We start from the raw sequence: 23,041 nt of genomic DNA, 5'->3' as shown, positions 1-23,041 counted from the left end.
CTACTACACAGACCTTTGTTTAGACATGTTCACTGCTGGTCTGTTTATAATAGCCAGAAATTGGGAAAAACCTAGATGTCCCTCAACAGAAGAATGGATAAAATACACACACACACACACACACACACACACACACACACACACACACACACACACACACCAATATGAATTTGACAAGCAAACATTAGAAAAAATCCTCCCCAGTGAGGAATCCTGGACTCAGAAAGATGAATATGAGATATATTCTTATATATGTGGAAATTAGTTGTAAAGTCAATGATAAGAAAATATAATCTGCTGGGGTTCAGAAATCTCCACATCAAACACTGATCTCAGTTAAGCAAGAACTGTTTATTGAATTTTAATGACCTTGATAGTGTTCAGACTATGGACATAGTTCACAAACGACTCTGAAACTATGACATCAAACAATTATCAGGGCAGGCGTTATATAGAAAAAAAACGTATTCAAAAGTTTAAAAAGCAAGAAGGGGAACAAAATTACATTTTGGCTTACTAGACAAAGTATCATAGGCTAATCTTTCAGCTTTAATTGGTCTTGAGAAAGGTAAGGTGGTAGATCAGTGGTGAAGATGGAATTTCAGACCATTGAGATAACAGACCATGATTGATGTGACCATAACTTTTTTGGCTTATCAATAGCATTCTTCAGTGTCAGCTGTGGATAATTATTTTTTGGAAGTGCCATCTGAGAACCTGAATTTTATTTCATCTTATGAGCAAAATGGAGAGTGAATACAAAGTGGCTACAGTTATGTTAAAGGAGGAGGCCTTAACACAATCCATAGAAACAAAGAAGGTGGGTATAAAGTACTGGACTAGGGGCAGAGGAACAGATAAATCTGTCATCCTAGCTGCAAATTTTTTTCACAAGGAAAACTAAAACTAGAAAGAAAGTGTGCCATGGGTCAGAAAATATTGAGTCAACAAATTTTCTTATGTAGTAGTTTTACATAGAATTATAATTTACTAAATGCTCACTCAATCTAAGTTGGGCATGTGGAACTGGATATAATTCTTTTTTCCAGATTTATTTACATTGTTCTTATATTTTTAATTCACCACATCTTGACATTAACAAACAGAATGGAAAACCAGTATGCAAAACCAAAATAATAATAATTAACAATAATAATACTTTTGGTTTGAGACCATCACCTACAGGAGGAATCACTGGAAGTGTCCGAGCCAATTGTTATCATGTTCAACTACAGACAAAACCACACAAGGTAGATTCATTGGGGGTTTTTTGGCATTTATTGGGCCAGCAAATTTTCTGTGTAGTAGCTTTACATAAAATTACAACTTACTAATTGCTCACTCAGCCTGAGTTGGGCATGTGGAACTGGGTATTGTTCAGAGGTATTAATTCTTAATATCATTTTGAAAATTCAAAACATGGTAGGATGAAAAAGCTAACAGTTCAGCTGGGACAGAAAGAACAACAGCCTTCACATGATTTTCTTTGTTGTGTATCAAGCACAACATTCACTAAATAATAATCATGAACTCTTTGTGACCTCTGTCACATAGACTCTAATGTATAAACCTTTTTCTTCTTGGCCAATTTTCAGCATGTTAGCTTCTACACTCAATTCCTTTGTCCTCCTTTTTAAAGCCTAGCTCATCCTTTCCTGATACTCAGTGCACTTCGGGACTTCTGGGCACTTCAAAGAGCTCCTCTCTGAGCTGTTTATGGCCAAATTTCTTATCTCAGGGCTGGGATCAGGTACCTCTTTGCAATGATAAACCTTGTTTGCACATCTGTGTTGCATTCAACCCAGGAACATCCCAGTCCCATAATCTTCTGTTCTATCATCTTGTTGATCTTTCTGTAAGAGGGTACTGTGTCTCCACTCATGATAAGAGGGAAACTGTGCTGCACTGAAGCAAAAGTACCAATGTCAATGAATAGAAAGTTAAGTTAAAAGTCACTAGAAAATAGAACAAAGTCAGTATAAACAAAAATATCTATTAACAGGACTATATGCAAAAATAGATGAGATGTGAGGCTTGGAGTGAAGCAAAAGATTTGGTCATTTGGGTAACCCAAGCTATGTGTCCTAAAGGGCTGCAAACTAAGATCCTCCCACCTCAGCTTCTTACATGTTTGGATTACTAGAAAACATTATCATGCCTGACAGAAGTGCAGTTCTTGATGCTACATACAAGACAAGTCAAAAGCTCCAAGAGCAATAAGAGCAGCTCATGGAAGCAGTAGAATAATATCAGAATTATTGTCTCCCACCAACAATAATCAGCCTTAAAGTAATAAATATGAGATTTGGGGATATTTAAAAATATATGGCTATTATTTTTATTATGGTAGCTTGCGATTTTTGTAACATGGTGATTTCCTTGAACACAATAAAGTACAGTAGTAACTGATCTCACCTTCTTCCTGGATGAGTGAGCAGATGATTAAATATTGATGTCATCATCCTTGAGTATATTCAGATGAGTATCATATGACCTCTGCTTCTATTTAAAGTGATGCTGTTTGATTGTGGTCCGAAGCTTTGAAGTACTACTTGGCATCTCCTTCCTTGGAGGTCTCACCACATAACAGATTTGATAACATGTTGGTAAGATGAGGTCTAGCTCATCTCTGCTAGGTAATCTTCATATGAATCCAGTGGTTATACAGTTTTGTTTTAGGGAGATTTCATTTTTTAATAACGGTTTTTAGCTGACATTCATGGAGCGAATGAATTCTTAGTATTGTGCTACTAGTGAAAGAAAATCCTACGTAAGAGTGTGTGTTTTACAGAGCTGTGTCACACCATCCTTTGGGCCCTCCACTGGAAAAATAGAATCAAGTCTCAAATAATTCCTTTTAATTGTATTCTCTAGTATTATAGATGTAGGACAGTACTATATCATACTTCTGTGAATGTAAAATAGCTTGTACCTGCTTTATGATATGTGGTAGTGACCATGATTTATCAGAGCTGTTTTTAATGTTGCTGAGAATGTTTTCTTTCCAGATAATGATTAAGAAACTAATTTTAAAAAAAATTATTCAAAGTACCACAAGAGTAACAGAACTGTGCTGTTTTCTGGGGGTTTCTTATTTAATTATTTTTAATGGAGTGTGCTGGATGTCTCTACAATTTTGTTTAAAATGACTGATAAACCTGGAAAAGCTGTTGCTGATATTGATGCATAACATACTGCTATTATTGGTCTCTCCCTCTCTCTCTCTCTCTCTCTCTCTCTCTCTCTCTCTCTATATATATATATATATATATATATATATATATATATATATATAATATTTGGAAACTTTAGCTGTGCACTCAACTTTGGAAAAATGTATCCCAGTTTACTGTGTTGAGTTGGCATTGCACAGAAATTAGCAGCCATATTTATCTAGAAATGTTGAAGTTATTTTTTTTCAATTTGTATAGTGGTAATGCACTGTATTAAATATGTATGGTCTTATCTATGTAGGTTTGATTACAAAATCTAATAAAGTATTCTCTAAATAAAAAAATGTATGGGTCTTGGCCTGAATAGTATAGACTGCAGAATATAGAAATATTTTTATTCTGGACATAAATGAGAAATATCATATCACATAAAATTCCACATTATAACAAGTCAACATTCTAATTTTGAGTATAAAAATCAATGAAATGTGAGCATACCACAAAAAATAAAATGTGAAGAATAACTTGTAAATTTTATGCAATGTATATTTGGCTTGCCCTGTTTATCTCATCTTTGAACTGCAGCTGGTTCAGTACAGTGAATGTGTACAATAAAACAAAAGGATCCATCTCTATATGGCAGAGACCTGGAAAGAAAAACAGTGAGCATAAGCTGAGGATGGAATTGTCCATCTTTCCTTTGTCCTCACTCTTTCCTCACTTCTTTCTTTCTCATTCTTTCTTCTTCCCTCTTCTTCCCTTCTCTGGTTCTTCTCTTTCTCTTCTTCCTTCCTGCCTCCCTCTCCCTCCTTTCTTTCTACTCTCCCCATTCAATTTGTCTTACTGTTCCTTATTTTTATAAGGCTTCTTACAACTTTTTTTATTTTTTTATTAAATTAAAATACTACTGTGTCACTTACCACCTTAAAATATAGCTAGGAAATCCAACCTTCTGCCTGGTTAAACCTAGAAATGGGACAGCAGTCTTGGAATATAAAGAAATACTCACTTCTGTTTATATTTGCATACATGTCTAACTTTTCATCTATCTGTATTACAATTTCTCTTGGGGAAGAATCTACAGTTTTCTTAAATAGCTTTTTATCACCATGACAAAATACAAGACTTCTGTCTTTTAATAATCTTGGATGTTTTGAAGAACTGTACAAAATATGTATCTGTGCACATCTGCATTACATGCTTCTTTTCTTCATTTATAAACTTGTTCATACGCTGCAGAATTATTTCTGTTCAATAAAAAGAACTTCCTCTCACTGGCTTTACTAAAAGGCAATGGGCAGACAGGGTGGCTCTGTGAGCAAAGTGCTTGTCACATAGGTGTGAGGACCTGGTTCACTCCCAGGTAGACATATAAACCCAGACATTGCAGCAGCATAGACTGTATTTGGAGTGATTCTATGGCAAGATGAGAGATGGAAGGAAACAAGAGAATCCTCACAAAAACCTGGCCTAGAAAGCATTTCATGAGTAGTGGTGAACAACAACAGACCTTGTCTGAGATCCACACCCAAACTTGTCTGGTGATCTCTACCCACATATCATGGCAAGAGAAGTTGCCTTCAAAAATTAACATGAACTAATATAAAAACATACAAAGACACATCACACACATCTAAAACATGGATCTAAAAAATAAGGAAGTATGCCAAGAATTAAGTTACTTTTCTTCACTGAATCATTTTTCTCTATTCCGTCTCGGATAATGCTTTCATTGGGTGTGTACAAATTTGAAGGATCATGTTGTTCTTGAAATAACTTACATTCTTTACATAGTGCATCCACAATGCACTCCCTGACTTCACAACTCAAAAAGACTAAGAGGGCAAATATTTAATAGAGTAAACTGCAAGGAAAATCAGTTTGGTGGAGGTGAGCACCTTTAATCCCAGAATTCAGAAGGCAGAGCCAGGAGAATCTGGTCTAAAGAATGAGCTTCAGGACAACAAAGAATAGAGATATTCTGACTCCAAAAACCATGTATTTAGAAGGGTCCTTTAAGACACATGAGTTGCTCAAGTAAATTTTCTGCTGACACCAACTCTCTGTGGGTGAAACAGGAGCAGGTACCCTTGGAGCAGCAGCACACTCTGCTGAGCAGATTTGCATATGGAGTCATTATATAACAGCTCAGGCTCCTTTAGGGGCAGCTGTCAGGAGCCTAAGAAGCATTCTCTCTTCCAGTTCTCAGAGATGGAGACAGACACACTGTTCCTATGGGTGCTGCTGCTCTGGGTTTCAGGTGAGGATGCAGAGAAGTGTTGGGAGCAACCTCTGTGTCCATCATGACTTTCCATGCCTCTGGGTTCTTGATCATTATAATTGGGGCATTTGTAATTGGTTTTAAGTTTCCCCATTCCTTTTGATTTCCTGATTTCTCATAGTGATATCCACAGTACTCTTGAAACTTTTTAAAGGAAAAGGTCCTCTGCTGAGAAGATTTTTATAAATATGTAACAATAGTCTGTGTGTTTGTCTTCCAGAATCCCATGGTGACATTGAGCTGACCCAGTCTCCAGCTTCTTTGGCTGTCATTGTAGGGCAGAGGGCCACCATCTCCTGCAGGGCCAGTGAAAGTGTCTGTGTATCTAGGTATAGTTATATGCACTGGTACCAACAGAAACTAGGACAGCCACCCAAACTCCTCATCTATGGTGCATCCAACCTAGCATCTGGGGTTCCTCCCAGGTTCAGTGGCAGTGGGTCTGGGACAGACTACACCCTCACTATCAGTCCTGTGGAGGCTGATGATGATGGAGACTATTACTGTCAGCAAGGTTTGAAGAGTCCTCCCACAGTGCTCCAAGGCTGAACAAAAACCTCCTGGGGTTGCAGCTCACTTGGGCTGTCTCTCAGTTCTCTCTTACTCTATGGCATCTCAACACAGATCTCTAGGCATGTTTAGCAAAATATCTCAAATAATGAAATAAAATCTATAAACACATATGTATGTGTGTCCCATCCTTCATGCTTTAATAGCTTATTTCCCAACAAAATATATCATTGTTTTAATTATTATTTATCATCTAAATTTTTATCAACACATTTATCTTTAGATGACTTTCCCTTATCCTCTAACTCCTTGACCACATTTCTGCCTATTCCTTTGCCCTCAACATCCTCCTTTAACTTTCCAGTCACTGAGGATTTATTGTCTCTCATTTTTTATTCTGGAATTAAAAAGAGGGAATAAATACAAACTACGTTACTGAAAAATAGTGTAAGCCAAAGTATGTGTGTGTGTGTCGGTGTGTCTGTGTCTGTGTCTGTGTCTGTGTCTGTGTCTGTGTCTGTGTCTGTGTCTGTGTGATTCTTTGTCTGTGTATGTCTCTGTGTATGTGAGTGTCAAAAAACAACCTACAGAAGTTACTTCTTTCATTGCACCAGGTTCAGTCTAGGATTCAAACTCAGGTCATCAGTCTTCTGTGAGCATGCTTCCTGGAACAGGGTGAGTAAACATGCCAATTTGAGATATTATTTCTTACCCTTAAATTATTTATTTTCATTTTAAATTGTGTACCTGGAGAGAAGGGTACAAGTGTCAGTTCTCATAGAAGTCAAAAGATAGCATCAGATCCCAGGGAACTGAAGATACAAGAGAATTCAAACTAGTTGATGTGGGTGCTGGAAACTAAACTGGAATACTCTGCAAGATCAAAAAGTGCTCTGAACTGCTGCTGACTTACTCATTCACCTCCAATCTACCATTTATTAAGGTACTCCTGTAGATTTAGTAACCCCTTTTCCCTAGAACAGTGGAAGATTGATGGGAGCATAGTTGTCCATCATCTAAGTTAAATAGTTCATTGAGTAGCTAAGCTTGTCAGTTAGTTAATTTTTCAGATTCAGGTTTACATTCTCATCTCAGTCTTTTTATTCTCCAATTGCTTTTATTTTCTGGCCCTCACAAACAGCCTGCTATAGTTACTTAGAAACATAAGCTGTGCTACAATTATTTTATACTTTTGTTCCAGCATCTCTATCTCTAGTTCTATCCCCAAATTAAGATTTAATATCTGATTTATTGCTTGTCTTTTTGTTTTGATCCAATATTTTTATTTATTCAGCTTCTATATTTGTGTTCAATGTCTTCCTGCTCTTTTTCCTTCCTTCCTTTCTTCCTTATCTTCTTCATCCTTTGTGTACTATGTATAAAACATGTGAGTGAAAGTAACATATAGTGCATGTGTAGAACAAAGGACAATACTGGGTGTTTGTCTTCAAATTCCACCTTGTTTGAGACAGGGTGTCATCAGAAAACTTTCCAGACATGGGATTCATGGGAGAGAAGACTTAATGGATACCTTCTCTTTGCAGACAGACAATGAGCCCTCATAAACTTGGACTTCTCTGAAGTACTGAGTACTCTTTGGTTCTGCATCCCTAAGAGAGATGCTTTTTTTACTGCACTATGGCTTGATGTGCTTATAAGCTAGAAAACAGAGACAATGGCTTCCTAAGTGAAGTACTGATTATAATACTATCTTCCAACTAGAACTATCCAACCATGAGGCTGGAAAATGATCTGAGGTCCCCAGTATGTACTTATGTTTTGCTTTCCTGGAAGAGTTAAATCTCTTTAGACAGACACTGTTCCAAGGAATCTACCCTGCTAGCCTCCTCCAGTACTGCATCTGTGGTGATCAATCCTCTCTGAGAGAAACACATGTGGAATCCTCTGTGTGCTCTCTCCAAGTCATCCTGCCCACTATCTCCAGGTTCATTCTGAGGGTCACCTCCTCTAATCAACCACTCCCAACTGATCCCCAACTTTTTCTTTCCTATTAAGGAAAATGTCAAGGAAACTTTTGCTCTTCAGAATACAAATCCCCTTTACTTACAAAACTTACATCAAATTAAATCTGACTTTAGAGATTTTCAGTTGACCCTGACCAATACCCTGAAGCTTTCCAAAATCTCACCCTGGTAATGGATATAAGCTACAAAAAGATAATGTTAGTTTTATGGCTGAAAAATATAAGTTCAGGAAAACAAGTTGTTTCCAGGCTGCTGAATCTTGTGCTGATGTTCTTGGTCCACCTTACCAGTTCTTTTGTGAGGGAGGAAAAAGACCCCACAGTCAAGGAGTTCATTTCCTAAGAAAACCTTTAATGGGTCCATGACAGTCCTGTCTTGGGACAGTAAGATATATATTTTCAAGCTTTTATAGTAGAGGAATTAAGAAGGGCAGCCTGATACACCTGTCTCCTGGGATGCTCTGCCAGACCTTGACATATACAGAGGTGGATGCTCACAGCTAACCATGGTACTGATCACAGGGTTCCCAATGAAGGAGTTAGAGAGAAGAGGACTGAAGGAGATAAAGAGGTTTGCATCCCCATGGGAGAGTGACAATACCAACCACCCAGAGCTCTAATGGTCTAAACCACCAGTCTTGGAACACACATGGAGGGACCCATGGCTCCAGCTGTATATGTAGTGAAGGATGGCCTTGTGGGAGAGGATGTCCTTGGTCCCATGAAGGCTGAATGCCCCAGTGTGGGAGAATTTGAAGGCAGGGAGGTAGGAGTAGGTGGGTGGTTGAAGGAACACACTCATAGAAGCAGGAGGAGAAAAAATGAGATAGAAGGTTTCAGAGGGAATGTAGAAAGGGGATAACATCTGAAATGTAAATAAATAAAATATCCAATTATAAAAAGAAAAATAAAAGTAATCAGGATCAGAGGCCAATGGCCAGGAGCTATGAACTACACAGAGGTAAAAGCCTGCATATATAGATACAAATATCCAAAGGTTTTTTTTTTCGTGTTTTAATAAAACTTTATTCACAGAAACAGGCAGCTGTGGATATTATACCTACAAGCATAATGATTGTTCTTAACAGATAGTTAGGTGCTTGCTTCATAAGCCCATGCCTGTTTCCAGAGCCCATGTAAGAAATATCAGGGGGCAGCATATGTCTGGACAGGTAGAGACAGGAGAATCCCAGGAGCTTGTTGTCCAGCCAGACAAATCAAATGAGTGTATTCCAAGTTCAGTGAGACTCTGTCTCAATAATAAAATAAATAGGCATTAAGATGGCTCAGTGGGAAACAGACAGACAAACAAATAAGCTAGCAGCCAGGCTGATGCCTTGATTTCAACCACATGATAAATATGGTAGAAAAAATCAAAGTATAAGTCATTCTCTGTCATCCAGGTATATGCCTTGGCATGCATACCTCCCAAAACTGTGGATAACAATTGTTGAAAACACCCCAAATCAACTTCAGATAGCCATGCCACACACACCAATACATGTACACATTTATACATACACATGAACAAAAATATATGAGTCATGCACATAAAAAATATTGTCTTCATAGCAACTCATTCTTAATTCAACCAACCTTGTTGAAGGTGGTGGCTTAGGAGTGCTGTACTCATTTCACTAGTGAAGAAATGGAATTGAGACAGCCTCTGTGGTTAAGGCAGCTGCCAAGGTGTCACCTCTGTATGGGGACACATGTCTTATCCTGAACTCTGGTGTGTTCTTCACTGAATATCACAAGGTATAGTTCTTGAATATGGAAGCCAGTGTCCTACAACTATCAAGCAGGAGTTAGACAAGAAAAGCCTGGAAAAGAGAGAGGGCAGCTGCCAAAGACTGTTCAGTGCTCTTTGGAAGAAAGGTCTCTGGCTGTCTTGCAGAATGTGGCTTTTAATTTACACGTAGTCCTAAGAGCTCCGACCATCTGATTTGTCATATGACACATTAGAAACAGCAAAGCATAAGCAGGAGGTGGCTGGTGACAGGCACACCTGACAGCAGAAGGCACAGCTGATGGGAGACTAATGTGTATTAAGGCTGAAGCAGGCTTCTGAGCTTAGGAAAGATAGCTGGGAAACACAGTACTTAAATCATTTCTACTATGAATATTAAACTTCTTGTCCCATGATTTTTTCCATAATGGACTTATTAGAACTACCTGGAAAACTCTTGATGAGCAATGCTGTTGTCTAATTAGGGGATTTATTTTCATGGTTTCAATGAAAATAGCAATATTAATAATAATAATAATAATAATAATAATAATAATAATAATAATAATAATTTTGTTGTTTTATTTTATTTTATATTTTATTTACATTTCAGATGCCACCCCCTTTCCCCATTCCCCCTCCCTAGAAAACCCCTGTTCCATGCCCCCCTTTCCTTTTTGCTTTTATACAATTTCTTAAAATTTTAATCAAAGGATTTATAAATTTGGTAATGCTCAATCAGAAGTGTAACCCAATACCCAACCTAGATATAAAAACTATCTTTGACACTTGAACATCTGCTTCCATACTCCCCTCTTTCTCTCTCTCATCACCTAGCTTCTCTCCTTCATCTTCTCTCCTTACTCCATCTCTTCCTCTCAGTACTCCTTCCCACTTAGCTCCTCCTACATATCACTCTTCCTGTTAAAGTAAAACTTTTCTCTCAAAATACAATTAGAGCATACTTATTCCTAATTGTACCAGTGAGGTACAAGATAGTCCTAATACCCAGTCCATCATTTTGTTGACTAACCAGAACCTCTGTCATCTCTCCTAACTAAAACACTTAGTTCTGAACCTGGCTTTTCTTTTGGCTTTAGAATAAATGTCAGCTGAAAACCATCTACTCAGATCTTTTCTCTCAAAGTAAATAGCTAGGACTGGCTATGAGACTATAGGTCTTCAACCCTGTCAGAAATCCAGAATGACTGAGTTAACTGAAATTATGGGAAGCACTAAACATAGCTTCTAAAACTTAGCCAATGTATAGAGACCTCTGAACACCCGGAAAGACCCTACACTAACAAATGTTGGAGCATCAAATCTTCAGCCTTCTGGTCCAGAATCATCTGACAGACCTTAGTGATGCAGAATTATTAAGGGCTGATTACTCTGTCTAGGCAGATATAATCAGTCGACTATTCTACAAGTGTGTTCTTCTCTGGACAGTAATTTGTCTGTAGATGGAAAGAGGCAATTCTTGCCTAGTGGCTGTCACTGCACAACTGGAGTATCTCCAAAGATGCTCACTTTCTTCTTAGAATCCACAACAGGAAGCTGTCAGGAGCAGACAGGTCTCTAATCAGAATGAACATTAATAGATAAATATTTTTAACGTCAGTTCTACGGACTTCTGACATTTAGAAAACCAACTATCCATGTAAGGTAACCTGGACTGTTGTCTGTTCACTCCTCTAAGCTATTTCTAAATAAAATATGGAAAACATCCTAACAACTCAAAACAATGAATCTGCTATAGTCCCTTAACTCATAAGTTAACCATCCCAGATCAGTTAAAAAAGTTAAAGAAGGACTGGGACTAGGCCTTGTATTCCTAAATGTGTTATACAGGCACAATGCCCATGAGAGTATCAATATTCATCTCACTTTTATATCAATAAGAAGCTCTTACCAATGAAAGCCTTAAATTTGAAATCAAAGTAAATTTTGTACCATTTAAGAAATTATAATTTTATCTTGATATTAATTATACAGATTTCTACCAATAGGTTATGGCTATGCAATAAGTCCTAGCCAATCCTCCCTGTTCCAACGAAACCACTACTTTTCCCTAGAAAGATAGACCATTATTAACCACATTAGTCCCCAAACCCAGGGAATAGGGGTGCTGACTCTTCTATAACTTCTTCAAGCTGATTATGGGCATTGAGATATTAGAAGAGGGGTGAGGGGACAAGTAAGTTGATAAGCCTCTGACACTGTTTTCACTGCATCCAGATGGAATTCCAGGACATCAGAGGTTTGGGCAGGTCTGCTTAGTATGCTTGATGAGTAGATACACCAAGGCTGTGTATTCTGCAATATACAATTCTCAGAACAAGTTTTAGTATCAAGAAAATTTTTTCCCTAGAGGGCTGACATTTTTTAAAAGATGCTGGTTCTAACAATTTTTTCCCTTTTTAAAATTGGTTGTAATATTTACATTTCAGATTTTATCCCCTTACCCCACTTCGTCCCACCACACAGAAACCTCCTATCCCATCCCCAGTCCTTATGCTTCTATGAGGCAGTGCCCGCAACTATCCCCCCACTACCCCTTCCCCAGCATCACATTGCCCCCACTCTGTGTTCATTTTTTTATGGGAACAAGAAACTCCTATCTCACCTATGACCAAGATCATCCTCACCTACATATACCACTGGAGTCATGGGTTCCTCCCTATGTGTTCCCAGGCTGGTGGTTTAGACCCTGGGTGGCTCTGGTTGTTTGGTATTGTTGCTTTCCTCCTGGGGTCACAAACCCTTTCTGCTCCTTCAGTCCTCTCTCTAAGTTCTCCATTGGGAAACTCCTGATCATATCAGTGTTTAACTGTGAGCATCGTCCTCTGAGTATATTAGTCTTGGGCAGACCTCTAAGGAGACAGCTATATCATGTTCCTGAGAGCATGCACTTCCAGCCTTCCACATCAGTGTTTAGCTTAGGTGGCTGTGCATGGGATGAATACCCAGGTGGAATGGTCTCCTGATGGCCCCCTCCTTCAGTTTCTGTCCCATGTTTTATTTCCATATTTGCTCCCTTGAGCATTTTTGTTACTCATTCTAAGTAGAACTGAGGAATCCCCTCTTGGTTTTCCTTTTCATGAGCTTCATGTGGTCTGTGGGTTGAGTCTTCCCTATTCCAAGCTTTTGGGCTAACATCTGCTTAACAGTGAGTAAATATCATGTGTGTTCTTTTGTGATTGGGTTAACTCACTCAAGATGATAATTTCTAGATCCATCCATTTACCTAAAAATTTCTCGAATTCATTATTTTTAATAGCTGAGTAATACTCCATTGCGTAGATGTACCACATTTTTGTATCCATTCCTCTGTTGAGGGACATCTTGGTTCTTTCCAGCTTCTGGCTATTATAAATAAGGCTGCTATGAACATAGTGGAGCATATGTCCTTGTTATATGTTGGAGCATCTTCTGGGTATATGCCCAGGAGTGGTATAGCTGGATTCTTAGGTAGTGCTATGTCCAGTTTTCTGAGGAACCACCAGACTGGTTTCCAGAGTGGTTGTACCAGCTTGCAATCCCACCAACAATGGAGGAGTGTTCCTCTTTCTCCGCATCCTCACCAGCATCTACTATCACCTAAGTTTTGGATCTTAGCCATTCTGATTGGTGTGAGGTGGTATCTCAAGGTTGTTTTGATTTACATTTCCCTGATGACTAAGGATGTTGAACATTTCTTAAGGTGCTTCTCAGCCATTCGAGTTTCATCTGTTGAGAATTCTTTGTTTAGCTCTGTACCCCAAATTTAATAGGGTTATATGGTTGTCTGGAGTATAATTTCTTGACTTCTTTGTATATCTTGGATATTAGCCCTCTATCGGATGTAGGATTGATTAAGATCTTTTCCCAATCTGTTGGTTGCCATTTTGTCTTGTCTACAATGTCCTTTGCCTTACAGAAGCTTTGCATTTTGATAATGTCCCATTTGTCAATTCTTGATCTTAGAACATAAGCCATTGGTGTTCTGTTCAGGAACTTTCCCCCTGTGCCTAGGTATTCGATGGACATTCCCACCTTCTCTTCTATTAGTTTCAGTGTATCTGGTTTTAAGTTAATGTCTCTTATCCACTTGGATTTGAGCTTTTTACAAGGAGATATGAATGGATTGATTTGCATCCTTCAAATGTAGACCTCCAGTTGAACCAGCACCATTTACTGAAAATGCTGTCCGTTTTCTACTGGATTGTTTTAGCTCCTTTGTCAAAGATCAAGTGACCATAGGTATGTGGGCTCATTTCTGGATCTTCAATTTTATTCCACTGATCTTCCTGCCTGTCTCTGTACCAATACCATGCAGTTTTTATTACCCTGTAGTGCAGTTTGAGGTCAGGGACAGTGATTCCCCCAGAAGTTCTTTTGTTGTTGAGAACAGTTCTCGCTATCCTGGGTTTTTTGTTGTTCCAAATAAATTTGCAAATTGCTCTTTCTATCTCTATGAAGAATTGATTTGGAATTTTGATCTGGATTGCATTGAATCTATAGATTGCTTTTGGCAAGATGGTCATTTTTACTAAATCAATCCTGCCAATCCAGGAGCATGGGAGATCTTCCCATCTTCTGAGATCTTCTTCAATTTCTTTCTTCAGAGACTTGAAATTCTTGCCATACAGATCTTTTACTTGCTCCGTTAGATTCACTCCAAGATATTTTATTTTATTTGTGGTTATTGTGAAGGGTGTCATTTCCTGAATTTCTTTCTCAGCCTGTTTATCTTTTGAGTAGATGAAGGCTACTGATTTGTTTGAGTTGATTTTATATCCAGCCACTTTACTGAAGTTGTTTATCAGGTTTAGGAGTTTTCTGGTGGAAGTTTTAGGGTCACTTGAGTATACTATCATATCATCTGCAAATAGTGAAATTTTGACTTCTTCCTTTCCTATTTGTATCCCTTTGACGTCCTTTCATTGTCTAATTGCTCTAGCTAGGACTTCTAGTACTATATTGAATAGGTAGGGTGAGAGTGGGCAGCCTTGTCTAGTCCCTGATCTTAGTGGGATTGCTTCAAGTTTTTCTCCATTTAGTTTGATATTGGCTACTGGCTTGCTGTATATTGCATTTACTATGTTTAGGTATGGATCTTGAATTCTTAATCTTTCTATGACTTTTAACATGAAGGGATGTTGAATTTTTTCAAATGCTTTCTCAGCATCTAGTGAGATAATCATGTGGTTTTTTTCTTTGAGTTTATTTATGTAGTGGATTACATTGATGGATTTCTGACTATTGAACCATCCCTGCATTCCTGGGATAAAGCCTACTTGATCATGATGGATAATTGTTCTGGTGTGTTTTTGGATTTGGTTTGCAAGAATTTTTTTTATTTTTATTTACATTTTATTTATGTTTCAGATGCCATCCCCTTTCCCCATTTCCCTTCCCTACAAAACCCCTATCCCATGCCCCCTTTTACTTTTTGCTTTTATACAATTTTTAAATGTTAATCAAAGACTTTATAAGTTTGGTAATGCTCGATCAGAAGTGTAACCCAATACCCAACCTAGATATATGAACTATCTTTGACTGGTGGAGACCCATGAACATCTGCCTCCATGCCCCCCTCTCTCTTTTTTTCTCTCATCACCTAGCTTCTTCTCACCTTCATCTCCTCTCCTTACTTTATCTCTTCCTCTCAGTACTCCTTCCCCCTTAGCTCCTCCTACCTATCACCCTTCCTGTTAAAATAAAACTATTTTCCTCAAAATACCATTAGATCATACTTATTCCTAATTGTATCAGTGAGGTACAAGGTAGTCCTAATGCCCAGTCCTTTATTTTTGTGGACTAACCAGAACGTCTGTTATCTCTCCTAACTAAAACACTTAGTTTTGAACCTGCCTTCTTTCTTGGCTTTAGAATGAATGTCACCTGAAAACCATTTATTCATATCTTTTCTCTCAATGTAAATAGCCAGGATTGCCTGTGAGGCTATAGGTCTTCAACCCTGTCAGAAATCCAGAATGACTGAGTTAACTGAAATTATGGGAAGCACTAAGCATAGCTTCTAAGACTTTGCCAATTTATAGAGACTGCTGAACACCTGGACAGCCCCTATACTACTGAATGTTGCAGCATCAAATCTTCAGCCTTCTGGCCCAGAATCATCTGACAGACCTTAGTGATGCAGAATTATTAAGGGCTGATTACTCTGTCTAGGCAGATATAATCAGTCAACTATTCTGCATGTGTGTCCTTTTCTGGACAGTAATTTGTCTGTAGATGGAAAGAGGCAATTCTTGCCTGGTGGCTGTCACCGCACAACTGGAGTATCTCCAAGGATGCTCAATTTTTTCTTAGAATCCGTGACAGGAAGCTGTCAGGAGTAGACAGGTCTCTAATCAAAATGAACATCAATATATAAATATTTGTAACATCAATTCTATTGATTTCTGACATTTTGAAAACCAACTATCCATGTAAGGTAACCTGGACTGTTGTCTGTTAACTCCTCTCAGCTATTTCTAAATAAAATACAGAAAAAACCCTAACATTAAACTCAAAGCCATGAATATGCTATAGTCCGTCAACTCATAGGCTAACCATCCCGAATCAGTTAAAAAAGTTAAAGAAGGACTAGGTCTAAGCCTTACATTCCTAAATGTGTTATACAGGCACAATGCCCATGAGATTATCCATATTCATCTCACTTTTATATCAATAGGAAGCTTGTACCAATGAAAACCATAACTTTGAAATCAAAGTAAATTTCGTACCCTTTAAGAAATTATAGCTTCATCTTGATATTAATTATACAGATTTCTACCAATAGGTTGTGGCTATGCAATAAGTCCTAGCTAGTCCTCCCTGTTCCAACAAAACCACTACTTTTCCTGCTTTTTCATTGTCTCAACTTAGCTGGCCTGGATCTTGTTTTTTAGACAGACCTTGAAATCAGAGATCTGCATGCCTGTCTTCTGGGATTAATGGTGGTTACCATCTTCCTTGAACTTAAGCTTTTCATCACCTAGAACTTGCTCTGTCCCAAGCTGGCCTTCAACACTGAGATCTGGTTGGCTATATCTCCTCGATTAAAGATGTGTATCACTACATCTGGATCAAAATTTAGCTGGGTAGACTCTTGCCTTAATCTTCTATCACCTATAACACAGGAGTCAACTCCATTTCACTTCCTGGTGTCTCTTTAATACTTGAACCATATATTATATTCTTCCCTTCTATGGTTACTATGCTTGTTCAAAATGATCTTCATGAAACTCAACAAGAGAACAAAGTCTCTGCTGCCTTTTTGAGATTTTCTTTGTCAATGCAATTAATATAAATCTCTTTACTTTGCCTTACATAGACTCTTCAGACAAAGGCAAAAAGCAGCAACATTCTTCACAAAATACCATAAAAACGGCCTGTATGCCACATATTGAAATTCTTCTTGGACACACTTGTCCTTGGTCTACACAGTTTAAATTATTCTAAGCAACAAAATCTTCTATATTTCTACTAGGGTAGCCAATTATGTCCCATTAAATCATTCCACAGACTACGAAATCCAAAGTGTCCAAATCCACATTCTTTCAAACAAAAGCATAGTTAGGCTTGTTACAGCAATACCCTAGTCTCTGGTACCAACTTCTGTCTTAGAGTTTAACAGACATCATGACTAAGACAAGTCTTATAAAGGACAACATTTTCTTGGGACTGGCTTATCAGTTCAGTGGTTCAGTCCATTATTATCAAGGTGGGAGACTGTCAGCATCTAGGCATGTATGAGGCATGTTTATTATTTTGTATCTGGCCTCTCAGAACAGTTGCTTTAGTTTTCAATGACCCAGGTGTGAATCTTGATGAATCTGATGAATGGATTGTTTAGTGAACTTTATAGGTAAAAGTGTGCAGCCCTCTGCAGTGTGTAGCAATGTATTTCTGCTGTAAATGTCTTGAGAGTTCTACTACTTCATCTGAAGGCTGCTAGTGGAAGATGCACTTCCAGTCTTCTAAGATGAAGGTCTTAAGCTCATGCCCACAGACACACTTACTCCAACAAGGTTATAACTCCTAGTAGTGTCACTCCATGGGCAAAGCATCTACAAACCATCACAGGGAGTTACATGGTGAGTATGGAGAAGGTAGAGATGAGTGTGTTCTATTTCGAACTAACTTAATGAAATCAGATTTTAACAGGGGATCCCAGTAGATGGATCCTTTGCTTTCACAACCACAATGGTTGCTTCTGGACTGTGTGGAGAGCCTCCAAATATTTCAGAACTTATGTTGGTCATATTCAGCTAGAATGTGAGACTGGAGGTTAGTCAGCATAGGAAGTAGTTTCCAATAGAGGATCTGAAAGGTTGTAAAATGCAAGGTACAAGAAATATTCTTGGACTTCTACAAAGAGTAAGGTAGGAGACACATCCAGTTACCAGCAGTTTCAAGGTTTAAATTTTGTCTAGGCCTCCTTCAGGGCCCAATTTATCCTCTCTACCTGCCCTGAACTCCTGGGTCCGTATATACAATGTAATTTCCAATGGTCCCCAGAACCTGTGCTAAAGATGGAGTAAACTGTGAAATAAAGGCTGGTTCATTGTCAGACCCAAGCAGGGTAGGAAAACCATACAGGATATAATGTCTTCCAGAAGACTGGCAGTCTCATTCTTTGTATGGTAGGCATCTACCATTCAAAAAAGATATCTATAAAAAGTAGCAGATATTTGTATAAATATATGCAGGCTTTTACCTCTGTGTAGTTTATTTCCCAACTATCGCCTGGCCAATGGCCTCTGATCCCGGTTCCTAAAGTTTCTTTTTGTTTTTAAAAATTGAATACTTGATTTATTTACATTTCAGATGTTATCTCCTTTCTCCACTTCTCCTGAAACCTTTTATCTCATTTTATTTTCTCCTGCTTCTATGAGGGTGTGCCCCCACCCACTTACTTACTCCTACCTCCCTGCCCACGAATTACCCCACACTGGGACATTCAGCCTTCATGGGACATCCTCTCCCACAAGGCTTTCCTTCACTATCTCTATCTCTATCTCTATCTCTATCTCTATCTCTATCTCTATCTCTATCTCTATCTATCTATCTATCTATCTATCTATCTATCTATCTATCTATCTATCTATATCTGGAGCTATGGGTCCCTCCATGTGTGTTCCCAGGCTGGTGGTTTAGATCCTGTGAGCTCTGGTTGGTTGATATTGTCACTCTCCCCATGGGGCCACAAACCCCTTCAGCTCCTTCAGTCCTCTCTCTAACTCCTCCATTGGGAACCCTGTGATCAATTCAATGGTTATCTGTGAGCATCCACCTCTGTATGTCAGGCTCTGGAAGAGCCTCCCACTAGACAGCTATATCAGGCTGCCCTTCTCAATCTCTTTACTTTCCAAGCTTGAAAATATTTCAAGATAGGACTGTCATGAACCCATTAAATCTTTTCTAAAGAAATGACCTCCTTGATTATGAGGGTCGTTTTTCTCCTTCAAAAAAGAACTGACAATATGGACCACGAAGATAATCAGCATAAGATTCAGCAGCCTGGAAACAACATGTTTTCCCCAACTTATATTTGTCTGACATAAGATTAACATTGTCTTTTTGTAGCTTATATCCATTACCAGGCTGAGATTTCAGAAACCTTCAGTGTATTTTCAGGGTCAACTGAGAATCTCTAAAGTCAGATTTAATTTAAGTTTTGCAAGGAAAGGGGATTTGTTTTCTGAAGAGCAAAAGTGTACTTGACATTTTCCTTAATAGAAAAGATAGGAGTTGGGGACCACTTGGTGGTGGTTGATTAGAGGAGGTAACCCTCAGAATGAACCTGGAGATAGTGGGCAGGATGAGTTGGAGAGAGCAAACAGAGGATTCCACATGTTCCTCTCTCAGAGAGGCATTGATGACCAAAGATGCAGTACTAGAGGAGAGTAAAAGGGTAGATTCCTTGGAACAGTGTCTGTCTACAGAGATTTAACTCTTCCAAGAAAGCAAAACATAATTATATATATGGGACCTCAGATCATTTTCCAGCCTCGTGGTTGGAGATTTCTAGTTGGATGGTAGTATTATAATCAGTACTTTTCTTAGAAGCCATTGTCTCTGTTTTCCAGCTCATAAGCACATCAAGCCATAGTACAGGAAAAAAGCATCTCTCTTAGGGATGTATATCCAAAGATTACTCAGTACTTCAGAGAAGTCCAAGTTTATGAGGGCTCATTGTCTGTCTGCAAAGAGAAGGTATCCACTAAGTCTTCTCTTCTCCAAATTCCATGTCAGGAAAGTTCCCTGATGACACCCTGTCTCAAACAAGGTGGGATTTGAAGACCAATACCAAGTGTTGTCCTTTGTTCTACACATGCACTATACGTTACTTTCACTCTCATATTTTATACACAAGGGATGAAGAAGTAAAGAAAGGAATAAAGAAAGGAAAAATGGCAAGAAGATGTTGAACACAATATAGAAGCTGATAAAATAAAAATATTGGATAGAGACAAAATAACTAGCAATAAACCGGATACTGAAAGTTAATTTGGGGATGGAGACAGAGATAGAAACAGTGTACTCAAAGCAGAAAAATAACTGTAGCACAGCCTATGTTTCTAAGTACCTATAGCAGGCTGTTTGGGAGGGCCAGCAAATAAAAGCAATTGGAGAATAAAAACAATGTGATGAGAATGTGAGCCTGAATCTGAAAAATTAAATGACAAGCTTTGCTACTCAATGAACTATTTTACTTAGATGATGGACAACTATGCTCCATCAAGTCTTCCACTGTTCTAGGGGAAAAGGGGGTTACTAAATCTACAAGAGTCCCTTAAGAAATTGTAGGTCAGAGGTGAATGAGTAAGTTAGCAGTTCTGAGGTCTTCTTGATCTTGCAGAGTATTCCAGTTTGACTTCTAGCACCCAGATCAACTAGCTCAAAATCTTCTGTATCTTCAGTTTCCTGGGATCTGATGCTGTCTTCTGACTGCTATGAGCACTCACATTTTTACCATTCTCCTCAGGTACACAATTTAAGATAAAAATAAATGATTCAAGGGTAAGAAATAGTATCTCAAGCTGACATGGTAGCACACTCTGTTCCAGGAAACATGCTCACAGGAGACTGATGACCTGAGTTTTAATCTCAGACTGAACCTGCTGGAAAGAAAGAACTTATGTAGGTTGTCCTTTGACACTCACATACACACAGACATACACAGACACTGAAACACAAACACAGACACACACACACACACACACACACACACACACACACACACACCCCAAAATGTCTTTGGTTAACACTATTTTTCAGTGCCACAGTTTGTATTTATTAACCTTTTCTATTTTCAGAATCAAAAATGAGAGACAATAACTCCTCAGTGACTGGAAAGTTAAAAGAGGATGCTGGGGGGTGGGAATAGGCAGAAATGTGGTCATGGAGTTAGGGGAGAAGGAAAAGTCATCCAAAGATAAATGTGTGTTTATAAAAATTTAGATGATAAATAATAATTAAAACAATTATATATTTTGATGGGAAATAAGTTATTAAAACATGAAGGATGAGACACACAGATATATCTGTTTATATATTTTGTTTCATTATTTGAGATATTTTGCCAAACATGCCTAGAGCTCTATGTTGAGATGTCATAGAGTAAGAGAGAACTGAGAGACAGCCTCAGTGAGCTGCAACCCCAGGAGGTTTTTGTTCAGGCCTGGAGCACTTTAGAAGGCCTCTCCCAACCTTGCTGACAGTAATAGTCTGCATTATCATCAGCCTCCATAGGATTGATATTGAGGGTGAAGTCTGTCCCAGACCCACTGCCACTGAACCTGGCAGGCATGCCAGATTCTAGGTTGGATGCACCATAGATGAGGAGTTTGGGTGGCTGTCCTGGTTTCTGTTGGTTCCAGTGCATATAACCATAGACACTTTCACTGGCCCTGCAGGAGATGGTGGCTGTCTGCACTAGAGACACAGCCAAAGAAGCTGGAGACTGGGTCAGCACAATGTCTCCATTGGAGCCTGGAATGACAAACACACAGACTATTGTTATTTATGTATAAAAACCTTTCCAGCAGAGGACCTTTTCCTTTAAAAATTTCAAGTGTACTGTGGACATCACTATGAGAAACCAGGGAATCAAAGGGGATGGGGAAACTTAAAACCAATTACAAATGCCCAAATTATAATGATCCACACAGATACCAGAGCAAGAGAGGTTGCCTTCAAAGATGAACATAAAGAATATACAAATATACAAAGACATGTCACACACATGGATCTAATAAAATAAAGTGTGTAATTATATTTCATTGGGTATGTAATTATAATAATGCAGAGGCATGGAAAGTTATGATGGCCACAGAGGTTGTTGCATTCTTACCTGGAACCCAGAGCAGCAGTACCCATAGGAACAGTGTGTCTGACTCCATTTCTGAGAGCTGGAAGAGAGGATGCTTCTTAGGCTCCTGACAGCTGCCCTTAAAGGAGCCTGGGCTGTTATATAATGACTACATATGCAAATCTGCTCAACAGAGTGTGTACTGCTGTTCCAAGGGCACCTGTTCCTGTTTCACCCACAGAGATTTTGTGTTAGCAGAAAATTTACTTGGGCAACACATGTGTCTTCAAGGACCCTTCTAAAGACATTTTTTAGGAGACATAATTTCTGTATTTATTCTGGGTCATCTTGAAGCTCATTCTGTAGACCAGATCCCCCTGTCTCAGCCTCTGAGTGCTGAGATTAAAGGTGCATACCACCACCACCCAGCTTTTTTCTCTAGTCTGTTAGTGGTATGAAGTGGGGGGTGTATATTGTGGCTATACTGTGTAAAGAGTGTAAGTTATTTTTTTAAAAAAACGTTGATCTCTCAAAATGTTATACAACAAATGAAAGCAGTGTCTGAGAGGAAATAGAGAAAAATTATTCACTGAAAAAATTAACACAATTTTTGTCATACTACCTTATTTTTTTGATCCATGTTTTAGATCCATATGTGTGATGTGTTTTTGTATGTTTATATATTTGTTCATGTTCATGTTTGAAGGCAACCTCTCTTGCCATGGTATGTGTGTGGAGATCAGAATACAAGTTTGGGTGTAGATGTAAGACAAGGTATGTTGTTGTTCACCACTACTCATGAAATGCTTCCTAGGCCAGGCTGTTTTGTGGATTCTCTTGTTTCTTTCCATCTCTCATCTTGCCATAGCATCACTCCAAATACAACCCATGCTGCTGCTGTGTCTGGCTTTATATGGGTACCTGGGAGTGAGCCAGGTCTTCACACCTATGTGACAAGCACTTTGCTCATAGAGTCACCCTGTCAGCCCATTGTTTTCAAGTAAAACCAGTGAAAGGAAGTTGTTTTCATTGAACAGAAGTAATACTACAGAATAAGCAG

General features: G+C 38.5%; 1 pseudogene and 1 gene segment (V, D, J or C); one reads left to right on the top strand and one right to left on the bottom strand.

Annotated features, from left to right (window-relative positions):
• The first annotated feature begins 5,384 nt into the window (after nt 1-5,384).
• Nucleotides 5,385-6,003, top strand: LOC117715440 (Ig kappa chain V-III region MOPC 63 pseudogene; annotated as a pseudogene).
• A 15,235-nt stretch (nt 6,004-21,238) lies between these two features.
• LOC117715065 (Ig kappa chain V-III region MOPC 63-like) lies at nt 21,239-22,103 on the bottom strand. The segment is given in 2 exon segments: nt 21,239-21,662; nt 22,024-22,103. Coding segments are annotated over 2 exon segments (366 nt in total).
• Nucleotides 22,104-23,041: the final 938 nt, after the last annotated feature.

Source organism: Arvicanthis niloticus, chromosome 9 (genome assembly GCF_011762505.2).
Source record: "Arvicanthis niloticus isolate mArvNil1 chromosome 9, mArvNil1.pat.X, whole genome shotgun sequence".
NCBI lineage: Eukaryota > Metazoa > Chordata > Mammalia > Rodentia > Muridae > Arvicanthis > Arvicanthis niloticus.
The sequence above is the reverse complement of the archived record's forward strand: the minus strand, read 5'-3'. Positions and strand labels throughout refer to the sequence as shown.